The sequence below is a fragment of the Pseudophryne corroboree genome, chromosome 9 (assembly GCF_028390025.1).
Source record: "Pseudophryne corroboree isolate aPseCor3 chromosome 9, aPseCor3.hap2, whole genome shotgun sequence".
Lineage (NCBI taxonomy): Eukaryota > Metazoa > Chordata > Amphibia > Anura > Myobatrachidae > Pseudophryne > Pseudophryne corroboree.
The window spans coordinates 67707087-67719557 of NC_086452.1; the positions used below are offsets into that span (position 1 = coordinate 67707087).

Here is a 12471-nt window from a genome sequence, read left to right on the forward strand (position 1 = left end):
ACCTATGGACACCATCCCCATCTTCGGCACCCCCGCACCTGCCACTCCCCTACCCGCTTCAACCCCGCTCCTCCCCTCACCTGCTGCGTCTCCCGACCCCCTACCTCACTTGCAGCACCCCTGCACCCGCCCCTCCCCAACCACGGCACCCCAAGTCCGCCCCTCCCCGCAGTACCCCCTGCGGTGCCCCAGCACCCACCTGCAGCACCTCTGTACCCCCACTCCTTCCCCACCCGTGGCGCCTCCAGACCCCCTACCCAAACCGCGGCACCCCTGCACCCGCAGCACCTAGGGACCCCATCCCCGGCACCCGCCACTCCCCGCCTCCCAACCCCTAACCCACTCACAGCGCCCCTTCCCCACCCAAAACGCCTCCACAACCCCTCCCCAATCGACAACAGCCCCACACCTGCCCCTCCGGAACCCATCCCCCATCCATGGCCCCACTTCTCCCCCATCTGCAGCACCCCCTCTGCACCCACCCCTCCCACACAGCACCTCCTGCCCCCCATACGCAGGCCAACCACAACCACCCGACCCCACCCACATCATCTACAGACCCCAGCCGCGGCCCCCCGCTCCTCCACCAGCAGCATCTACATACCCCATCCCCTCTGGAAACCCTCTCCCATCTGCGCCACCTCTGGATCCCCTCCTCCCCCACCAACAGTGGGTCAGGACTCCCTCCCCCACCCCCATCTTCCACACACCCGCCACTCCCCCAACCACAGCACCTACTAGGAGACTCATCGCGCCCTGTGTGCAATGTTCACGCTGTCCCAAGGGGCTACTGCCCCTTAACCATCGGACATCCTTTGTCCGAGCAATATTTAACCACTCACAAAATGATTGGAGGTATTACTCCATATAATAAAAATATTGCACACCCCAAGGACTTGCAAGGTTTAAAGGGGCAAAGCCCCTTGTAACGGTGTAAAGGGCACCAGTAGCGTGCGATGAATAGTACATTATAAACTGGAGATGATCTCTATATAAAAAGGAACATATTGGAGCCCACCTAGATAATACAAGCTGTGCTCTATCCCTGTACCTCCTTTATTGTTACAGTGAAAAGAAGGCGACACACAGGGGCCTGCATCAAGTGCCGAAAATAGCACAACATAGAACGTCATAGACCAGTTCTGCTTCTTTCGGCTATTACAAATTATTTCCGCATTTATTTTATTTTCTTATCATTACAATAGAAGCACAGAATTTGCCTAGAGCTCCAAGATATGGCATTTAAAGCAGGGAATTACCCAGAATGGATAGGTTATAGTTGGATTTGGGTGTGGTTAGGGGCAGTGGCCTACCCAGTCCCAGGTCAGATTTATAAACACAGAAGGTCTGCACCACCAATCAGGTTCTGCCCGAATCGGAATGTTAAGGGATTAATATGGTCTTGTCAATGGCCAGGACCTCCCTATTAGGGACATACTGTCTCTTCCTCTAGAGCAAGTATATTTAACATGTGGCCCTCAAGGTGCTATGGAACTGCCATACCTTAATAGGAAAACTGGCAGAGCATACAGGGGATGTGTTGTTCCACAGCAGCTGGAAGGACATGTTGAATAACCCTGCTCTAGATCAAGACCTGTGTCAACGCTAAAATCTGACAGTGGAAGAACTATAGGAGCCCCTTGGATGCTGCTCTCCCTGCAACAGTGGCAGCGTCACTACTCTCACTTCTTCCCTACACATCGTATGTTTATGTCAGCTGCAAGAGGTTTGACATAACATTGCCACGCCCCTTACTCCAGAACTGTGTCTGTTGCTAACATTCCACAGATCCCGATAACATAACAGGTCATATAGAATTACCTTTCCAAGCCACTTCTATTTGTCATTCTGGACTACACATTTACCTTATCCCAATGGTAACAGACCTCAACTGTGGTGGCGTTCAGTAAGATCGACAGGAAATAAGTGGACAGTGGGGCAGAGACATAAGCAATGACTACTTCCCTAAAGTTTTCAGAGGTTACCAACTCTGATAAGCAGACAGCATGCCCCAAATTCTTCAGTAAAGGCAGAGTCTGGACGGTACAGATCAAGTAGCATGCCCTCCCGTTAGTGTACAGTAGCCTTGCCATACAAAGAGCCTGCATAAGCCCTTAAAAAGGAAACCAAAATATATATATATATATATATATATATATATACACATATACACACACACACACACACATATATATACTAGGTGCTTCATCGCGCCCTACAGGCGCTCTTCACACCGTCGAAAGGTGTTACGCCCCCTTAATCCCTGCACACCTTGCTGCGGTTCAATATTTGTATGAGTATTACCTGCATTCCTAGGTTTGTTAGTGGTTAAATATTGCACGACGAAAGAGCTTCCAATGGTGAAGGGGGCGTAGCCCCTTGCGACGGCGTGAACAGTGCCTGCAGAGCACGATGTACAGAATGTAGCGGGAGGGGGGGGGGGGGGGGACCGCGGATGAGGCAGGGAGTATGTAGATGCTGCGAGTGGAGGGGGAGGTGGATGCAGGTGGGGGGGGGGGGGGGGTGCGGGACCTATACCTATGTCATTTTATTTGTAACAATATATAGGACACGGATAAGGATGTATGTGATATAGACATACCCGCATGAAGAGATAAATGGTGTCATTAGACACAGAGGGGAGTGCTGGTACAATGCAGAGCAGGGGCAGCTGTGTCCTCTCTCTACACCGTACCATCCTTCAGGTGTAGCAACACGGACATGTTGCGCACGCAAGGTCTCCACGCGGCCGCAGGTGCACCAGTCCCCTCTACATGCGCTACGTGCGTGCCCCCCTCAGGTGCAGTAGGAGGAGGGGGCGATGACTGGAGCTGGTACCAGGGCCAATGGGCATGGACAGCGCTGTAATGTGCTCGGTGCTGGGCTTGCTGTGTGAGGGATAGGGAGGAGGCGGCAGAGCGGAGCATCACCGATATACCGGTAACTATGGGGGGCACCGCAGGGGGTTATGGCTCCTGTACTCCTGATGAGGGTTTGTCAGGGAGGTATCAAGGAGCCAGTGGTATGGACCGTGTATGGGATACAGGGCGGTAGGGAGGGGATAGAGAGACGCGGGGCGGTAGGGAGGGGATAGAAAGACGCGGGGCGGTAGGGAGGGTCCCCAGTGAGGAAGAGAGGGGGAAAGTAGTGGAGGGGGAGGGCACCAGAAGAGGAGACTTGTGTAAAGTGGCGCCCACACATATAATCAGTGGGTAAAATGGCCGGAGGGACTCACCGTTGGGGCTGTGGGCGGCTGCTGCAGGCTGGTAAACAGTACAGTGTTCAGAGGCAGTCTGTGCTACTATTACACACATTTCCCCCCCTGCTCGTGCTGCATGAATGGGGGCGTGGCCTGCTGTGAAAGGGGCATGGCCTTGCGGGTATGTTCTCAGCTAGCCTGTAGATGCTGGCAGCCCCCGGAGACTGGAGTGTGTGGCGGCTCTTCTCTGTGACAGGAGGCGAGTGCTGCAGGAGATGACGTCACTGCAGCACTCGCCTCCTGGTCACAGCAGGAGAGCGGACAGCTGGATGTGTGCTGAGGAGGAAGCGGCGGGTCTGTGTACGCGGGGCAGGGAGGGCTATGAAAGCCTTCTCCTGCGCAGTGGTGGTGGTAACTGTCTCCTCTGAGGTGGCGGACATTTTGGGAGGGACAGTTATTTTATATGCTAGAAGAGGCAGCGGCAACGATAGGAAGGACATTTTCAAAAAGTTTGAAGGGGCAGGTGTGTCCGGCTGACTTGCAGCAGTGGTTGGGGACAGGTTCTCCTGACAAGCAAAATATATAGTATAGCGACAGGGGAATTACTGTGAGGGGCACAAGTGTTGCTGAGCGTATGTGCACAGTAGAAAATATATATATATATATATATATATATATATATATACACATACATACATACATACATACATACACACACACATATACACACACACACACACGGCACTCAATACCTCCCACCAGTATGCCCTCCTATGACCAAATGGAGTATGTAGAAAGACAAATGTGGCGGCACTCACTCAGGACTTAGCGAATGAACATACATACATTTTTAGGGGGGGGGGGGGGGGGGATTGGAGGAGGGGTTCTTTGGGGCTGCCCATTAGGTCAGTCCCAGATCCTACAATTTCTAACTCTGCCCAGCCACATAACGTAGCATGGGGATTTGCTAACAGAAATGGAGAGAGAATGGGAGCCAAGCAGCTCCTGCTTTTTCAAACACAGCCTGTAACATGGCTGTTAGGAGCTGATTGGTACTCTCCAAGGTTTAGTAAAAAAAAAAAAAAAAAAACCACTAACTGCACACAAACACCCCTAACACCCCTTTTACACTGCAACAACAACAACCACCCGGGTCAAAGCTTTGTGTTAAAAGGGTCCCAAAATAAAATAAAGCTGGATCCAATGACCCGGGAATCCAACCCAGTTAGAGAGCAGGGTTGGACACGGGTAACAGGGTAGTGTACACCAATGACCCAGGTCATTCACCCCATGTCCCATTTACAGCATAGGAGGAGTTGGTTCACCAGCACTTGGAGATGAAACACTGGCAGAACAGTTAACACTGCACCTTATACAGTGAGGAGAACCAGAGAATAAACCAGGTCGACTCCTCAGTGTAAACAGGGTCTGTCCCGGGTTTGACCAGTGTTCAAAATCCCAGGTCAGACCCAGGTTTCTGGGGTAAAAATGGGTATTCATGAATAAACTGCAACAGAGGTTCCAAATTCAACAACACTGGATGTCCAGCACATACTGAAAGATAAACAGATTTGCGCAAGTGCGGAAATTAAAAGACCAGCTTTATTTCACAATCCTTCATATTAACTATATTACACAGAAATGACAATCAGGGATGGGTTAAATAAGTAACATTTAGAGTTTATGGCATTTTGGCACTAGAACCGAGCTACAAGGAGACAGCAGCGACAATGCAGTCATACAAGAGGCAATCGCTCTAGAATACACGTCTGTGGTGTTTGGGTTCTGGATTCAGAATGTCCCATCACTAATGATCAGCTGTGGGGAATTAATAGGGTTAAAGGGACACTAGATTAAATCTGGGCACCAAACCTATACCAGAAGAACTTCTTTAAGACCCGATGGAGATATTCCAGATGCAAGTGTCTATCCTACAGGACAGTGTTCTCTAATATTCCAGAACCAGTTCCACTATTAAAGTGCAATTATTAGTCAGTCAGGCCAGCTGTAGTCATATTGCACAGATGCTGCTCCTTGTCTTGAAATGTCATTTACACAATATACAGGAATGTTGCTTTGCACAGGCTTCAGGCCATTAGTCAATGGACCCATTCTTGTCTATTCTGCAGTAGAGGTACATAGACACGACCATCGCCGCCAACTGGAAAGAAAGAAAACATGAAGTAATCACAGTGCAGATCCAGCGGGCCACAGGCTACAGATACACATCATAGATTCCTAGAAGCAGGTAACAAAGTCTATGGATGAGGGCTGGACTAAGATTCCCGAGAATACAGCCAGCATGGTCAGAATTTAACCTCCAATGTATGTCCGCTTACCTCCAATGCGCATATACCGGCCGCCACGCCACCCACTATGGCCGCATTGGACTTAACCAGGTGCAGGATTTGGTTAAAACAGCCCTACAAAAAAAAAAAAAAAAAAAAAACACAGAAGACCCGATTAGTATAGTACAGTAGTTTACAGGACCCCCTCATTCTTTAACAGAGACCCATTAAACATTAAGTAACACAGAACCCTATCAAATGCAGGTACAGGAAGGGGAGGCTTGATATTTTACACCACACGATAACAGAGCTGCGGTTATAACAAACTTACGCTTATGTTACTCGACGATGCAAAAGCCATAGTACAGGACGTGGAGTTGCTGCTACAGCATTGTGTTGGATACGTTCCATTCTTCATATATGGGGAATCATTGAAGTCCGTGTAATTATTCAGACCACAACACTTTAACTGGAAAGGAAGGGAGAAAAATTCAGCATTTGTGATAATGGGGAGAGTAGCATTTATGGGATATATATTAGTCAGTAGCTGCTCTTACATCGGTCATCAGGGTGTTCCAAGAGTTTGTCACATCCTTATTCGATCCATATTGTTGTTTTATTACCGGAGTCAGAACGGACTGTAAGAAGCTCTCTGCCTAATTAAGGAAAGAAATCGAAAGTATTGCTATTCTGGTGTAGATACCGCACACATGAAATGGAAACATGGAACCTCCATAGACGTAGCTAGATGGACCTGGTTTCCCCAAACCCCATCACATTGCTACAAGTCACATCCCTCAGAGTTACTCAGCAATGCCAGAATGGAAAACATGATGAAGCTGTAAAGCTTCCACAGAACCTCCCCTGGAATGATCATAGAGTTCATGAAGAACCACTTTACACACATGGGATCATTCTCCAATGTTCCTTCACATGTTTTCTGGAGAGACGTCTAACCATTACTCCATATTGTGAAACTTACCACAGAGGAATAAACCAGAGCGACCACAGCACCAGCGACCTCCGCAATAAAAATTATTAGGACAATGGAGAAGAACTGAAAAATAAAAAAGTGAAGGAAAATCAGTCAGTCATTCATAGTCCAGGTACAGCCAGCAGTAAATCATGTTCTCATTTCACAGGTTCTTGGGGGGCTGGCACTGTTTGGGCAGGAAAAGTTGGGTCATACGTAGCCTTGGTGCTGCCCCAGTCACTGATGGTATGAGAATAGGGGCCCGGGCCACCCTATAATCTCAGCCTTCTAAGATGGGCAAAAGCAGAATTTGCAGTCAGGAACGTTTCTAGGTACTCAGAAACCCCCCTCCCTTCCTATATGGGCCTTAAAGGTTTGTGCAGAAAAGGCAGCCAAAATCAAGATCCTAATTTTCAATTCAAATATTTAGCATTTTCTTTTGTCACCCAAGTAACTATATTTTACACAGCAATAGCTGCAACTTGTATCTGCCATCAGCCAGTGTAAATATTGTCCCAAGGACCCATTATCTCACCGTGATCAGGAGGCACTTGCTCTCTTTCTGTGCGCCACAGCATCCGAGGAATCCCAATATCACCAGCAGTGCCCCAATGGCTATAAGGAAGTACCCAACGTTGACAAACTGAGATGCAATATTATCTGGCAAAGTTCCAAATATTTTTAAGAAGGAAACACTGTCCACGCTGACCCAGATTCCGACTCCGAGCAGCGTTCCCCCAGCCAGCTGTAAAACAAGAGGAGAGTGTTAGATTAATTCATAGCCAGGCTCCGCCAACATAAGCGATATAAAGCAGTAACATCGTTAATTACTAGATCAGTGAATAAATCATGGAATTTTTTTTTTTTTATATATATTATCCATATACTTTTCTGGAGATAAAATATGGGGAAAGGCAACTGTACTGAATCAATAAAATGAGTATAGTCAGGTAACCAGACACGCAGAACAAGGGGGGGTGGCAGGAGTATGTAGTTATGAAATCCTTGTAGGGTTACTAGCAGGGAGCCAATACCAGTCTGGTTCTCCCCAGAACGTGGCAGTTATCTACAAGTTCCTGGTCTCCAGGATGGAAGGTGGGAGGAGACCTGCCCAATAGTAAACATGCAGTAATCATGGGAAAATTACCAGTGGAAAAACACACAATAGGACTGTGTACGTGTACAGGTAGGATCCCCACACCGTCCCATGTAATATAATGCCAGGCATTCTATTAACAGAGGAAGTCTATAAACTCTCCATTGTCCCCTGTAATCTCCGACACAGCTCTGCCGAGGAGTGTAAGAGGGACACAGGACATTAAACGCCATCATGTAGGTAGAATGACAGATGTGTGTTCCCACAGCACAATAGTCAGGAATCAGAATATAAAAGGGTCTCTGTAGTAAATGCTCCATGCAGTACAATAACTTCTCTATTCCTTGATCTGCCTTCGGAACAAAACACAGACTTTGACATACTATAATGGGCATCAGGGAAGATAGCAGCAACATAACCACAAAACAGAAATACTGTGCCCAACTAGTATGCTGACATTTTTCCCCCTCTAGACTAGTGTTTTACAACCACAGTCCTCAAGGCATACCAACAGGCCAGGTTTTAAGGATATCCATGCTTGAGATGGATAAAGAAAAAATAACCGAGGTAGTAAGTTACCTGTGCTCAAGCACCGCAGCCTTAGAACCTGGTCTTCTAGTGTGCCTTGAGGACCATGGTTTGGAACCCATTCTCTAGACCAGGTTTCCCCAAAGCCATTCCTCAGGGAACCCAAGTCCCTTCATAGACTCACAAGTGGTATGATTGCTTCCACCTGTGGCCCTGTCAGTCTATGACTACACCTGTGCTTCAGGATTGGAAACCCCCCCCCCCCCCCCCCCCAAAAAAAAAAAAAAAAAAACACACCACCTGCAGGATCTGCTCTACCCTCCGACTTATCCCGATTCATAAGGGGACAATAAGGATAGCTGGGGCTTGAAGTTTCTGGAGCTAATCGGTAGCCCCTCCCCAAGACAGCTATGCGACACATGTGCCCGTTGTAGGGTGCACTTCAAAATTACAGTTAACACACATCGCAGTTTAGAATGTGTCCTACTGTATATGTACACTGACGATTTCTTGGTCATGTCCAGGAACTGGACCTATGCAATAAGCCAGCGGTTCCTAAACTGCTTTGAGTCATGGCTCGCTAGAGCATCAGATTTTTTTTTTTTTTTTTTTTTAAACGGCACCCTTAGGCCACAAGTTTTACAGAGAAAATCAGAAAAAAATAAAAAATTAAAATAAAATTGTGTTTATAGGTCATCCTTCGGTTCATTTATGAAGTCTTGCCTATCACATTGTCCATAAATAATTTGAATTGGTCCTGGGCCACCAACCCATGGCCTCCTTCAAAGTGCCCCAAGGCACCCCAGGGTGTCTTGACGCAGTTTGGGAACCAATGTACTAAGTTTTGGAGAGCAATAAAGTGGACAGAGGTATGTACCAACTAACCAGCTCCTGTAATTTTTCAAACACAGCCTGTAACATGGCAGTTAGGAGCTGCTGGCTGGTATTTTACCTCTCTCCATGGCGATAAATCTGCATCATATAACTGTGTGGTGAGATATTAGCATTATATACTTACAAAGATGGCCAGGTTGAACAAGATCATCAACACCTTGATACACGTGAAACAACTCATGGTTCTGTCTGGAAGAAAGTAATACAGATGGTCGGAATGACATTTATCCAATTAGCAAGAGATCACAGGCAGCACTGCAAGTCTGGTACAAGGTAGCTTGTTTCCAGTCATCAACATAATGAAGGAGAAGCTACCTGTATCGCAGAATGAGCCCCCAGGAGGCATGATCAAATTTACAGGCTTCATATAGTTCAGCCAAGAACCACAGACCCTCAGAAACAGGCAACCCGCTCTGCTTAGGGGGTATTAAGCATTTCTTACCAATAGTAATAAAATCAATCACAGCCTCACCTGTACAGGACACACACGCTTAAATACCATTTAGTGATAAAAGTCAGCAGCAATTGTCACCGTCATCCTGAGGCAGTCACACAGCGTAAAGACAACACAATGCACATTTATTACATTACAGGTAGACCCACCCTTCCCCGGGGCATAGAAATCCTGAGGCTCAGTCACACGATATAAAAGGCAACACAATGTACATTTATTACAGGTGCACCCACTGCTCCCTGGGGTATAGGGAGAGTTAATCTGCCCCACAAAGGTCTTTCGGTCAGAGTCCCCTTATATGAACGGATACAGCTAGACAGTTATAACTATTACACTGCACAGATAAGGAGGTTTTTCCATATTTATTCATGTTTTTTGAGGCGGTCATTAAATATGGCACTTCAAAATGTCAAAAATTTTATTTAGGGGGGTATAAACCCATTACGGGGTCCAAGTTCTGCATTGTCTGTTGTATGAAACCATCTCAGTGTCAACGCCCAAAGTCACTCTGCCCTTACGGCGCCAGGCTATGCTCACACACTTTACACGATGAGAGGGGAACCCAGACAACACAACCAGTAAAAGAGCAAAATATAAATCCAATACACAAATAGTAGGGAATGAGGCAAAAACTAATATTACCCAAATTATAACTTTAAAAAAAGGCACTGTCACAATTGTTAATATAGCAGAGTTTCCCCAAACTCCATTACAGTCCAAGTTTTAAGGATATCCATGCTTGAATCCAGATGCTTAAAATCAAATTTATTGAGAAACTTATTAGGTCACCTGTGCCCAAGCATGGCTATCCTTAAAACCTGGACTGTAATGGCAAGCTCTGGCATATGGAGAGTAATGTATGTATCTATCGAATGCACAGGTTCTCAAACTCAGTCCTCAGGACCCCACACAGTGCATGTTTTGCAGGTCTCCTCATAGAATCACAAGTGAAATAATTAGTTCCATCTGTGGACCTTTAAAAATGTGTCCGTGAGTAATTAATACACCTGTGCATCTGCTGGGTGACCTGCAAAACATGCACTGCGTGGGGTCCTGAGGACAGAGTTTGAGAACCTATGATCTCATGTATACATCCTTCCTAGCCGCTTAGTCTTCCTGAATTCTTTTAAATCAACAAGAAATAGTATTGATTGTATCCACATTACGGGACGGAAATGGGGGAAACACATGAGTACTCTACAGTCTGTTAGACTGGAAGAGAAGAGAGCCCAAAAATACAGAACTGTAGGGAACACACCTCGCAGACAAGCATCACTCCCTAACAGGCATAGAAAGGTTTAACTGCTAGCTCTGGCAGAAGTCAGGACTGGTTAGTGGTTTAATTATGTACAGCACAAAGTTTCCCAGATCACATCCGTGGTCATTACTGTGCCTCTTATTTACTGGCTAGAACAGTACAACACATCAATATATCACATGGGAGAGATAAACAGAGGACTGACCATCAAACTCTACGAATACTTCTTCCAATATAGAGAGCAAATATCACATATATTCTGATTGCACTGGAACAACCTACAAAATCACACACTACAAGGGCTAAATATGAAACGCTTATTCCCTGGAAGGCTGGGCAGCTGTAGCTCCCCCAGAACTTGACTCAGACCATGAGCCATAAACCATTAACAGAAAGCACAAGTACAAGAGGTAGATATTTACCTGCACTGCTAACCAGCCACTGAGAAATAACAAGGTACAGTCCAGTGTATGTGCACTGCTATTTTGAGCTTCCCTCACCTTATAACAGGTGCTGTACCCAGAGGCTGGGGGTAGGTCAGGGGGTGGGGCTGGAGCTGACCAGGTGAGTCAAGGCTGCAGGTAAACTCTAATTTGCTCTCTCATTACTGGAGCACCTTGGAAATCTGAGGCTGTGATTTGCAGAGCAGTTTCTGTGTAACAGGTTTATGTTCCCCAGTGTTCCCACCTTATCATGGTAATTCAATATTTCCTTCCTGCTGATGGCAATGCACAAACCAGACCATAGGAAATCACAGTGTTATGTCATATACAATGGGGCTTTACAGTGAGAAATAATGACACTCTCTTGTTAGGGAACATAAAGCTGAACTGTTCCTATAGGAAACATTTGATTTCAGTAATATTACAGAATCTCACAGGAAACGTCCTGATTTTACAAAGAACAACTACAGCACTTTTCCATGAGACATAATAAGCATTATAAAGTCACAATAAAAAAAGTCTGTGTATATATGTATGTATATATATATATATATATATATATATACACACACATACACACACACCCCCCCCCACCCACCACCCCAACCAAGACAGCCACTGGGGTGCCAAATCAGAGTCCAACCCACATACAGGTGGGACCAGTGGCGGAAGTTCGTCCCAGTTGCCCCAGAGGCTAGATAATATTGGTGCCCCCCCTATTTCCTATATTAAGATAAATAAATGTATGTATGTGTGCGTGTGCGTGTGTGTGTAGAGTGTTCTGAAAAAAATGTATATACTGTATTTATACATTTAATTGTTTTATTTTAAATCACACATTTCTTAGCAGTCATACCCAGGATTAGAACCCATAACACTGACAGCAGACACTTTACTGATGGATTTATTTGCTCATGTATAAGAAGCGTGAGTATTCTAACTATATGAGGTTACGTGTAATTGTCAGATAAGTATCTTTATATAGTTAGAATTCTCATATTTCCTATACAGGAACAAACAGCTTCATCAGTTAGGTGTCTGCTTCCAGTGTAATAGGTTGTGGTTTCTAATCTTGGGTGTGACCCTTGTAAAATGTGTACCTACAGTATAATGAAAAGGATGTGATTTGTAAGGTGCAGGGACCAGTGAAGAAGTTGGCCACTGAAAAGACAGCGACAGATATCAATTAACTTAATTCAATGGTGTCACAGAATGGGAGGAGAGGTGCCCCCCTTCAGAGCAGGAGCCCGGTGGCAGATGACTCTGGGTGGGACCCATAGTACAGTACAGTGTTTCCCACAACAGTGGAAATGATAGCACTCTTCAGACTTGTGATAA

The 12471-nt window shown here is 46.2% G+C and overlaps 1 protein-coding gene across 1 annotated transcript; it reads right to left on the reverse strand.

The window, feature by feature from the left end:
* Positions 1–4783: 4783 nt before the first annotated feature.
* Positions 4784–11198, reverse strand: TSPAN1 (tetraspanin 1). Its single transcript, XM_063939493.1, has 8 exons — positions 11113–11198; positions 9103–9167; positions 6996–7205; positions 6470–6544; positions 6045–6143; positions 5819–5956; positions 5539–5622; positions 4784–5360 (listed from the first exon to the last, which is right to left on the reverse strand). The coding sequence occupies exons 2-8, from the start codon at positions 9157–9159 to the stop codon at positions 5295–5297; spliced, it is 729 nt and encodes a 242-aa protein (XP_063795563.1). The 5' UTR covers positions 9160–9167; positions 11113–11198; the 3' UTR covers positions 4784–5294.
* Between the last annotated feature and the right edge of the window lie 1273 nt (positions 11199–12471).

Bases quoted from the DNA above. Each gene is read 5' to 3' on its own strand.
- TSPAN1 (XM_063939493.1), bottom strand. From the start codon at position 9,159: ATGAGTTGTTTCACGTGTATCAAGGTGTTGATGATCTTGTTCAACCTG. The intron at 6,144-6,469 runs GTAAGTTTCACA...TTCCTTAATTAG, and splicing joins CTCTGGTTTATTCCTCTGTG to GCAGAGAGCTTCTTACAGTC. The intron at 5,361-5,538 runs GTAAGCGGACAT...CTTTCTTTCCAG, and splicing joins CCGGTATATGCGCATTGGAG to TTGGCGGCGATGGTCGTGTC.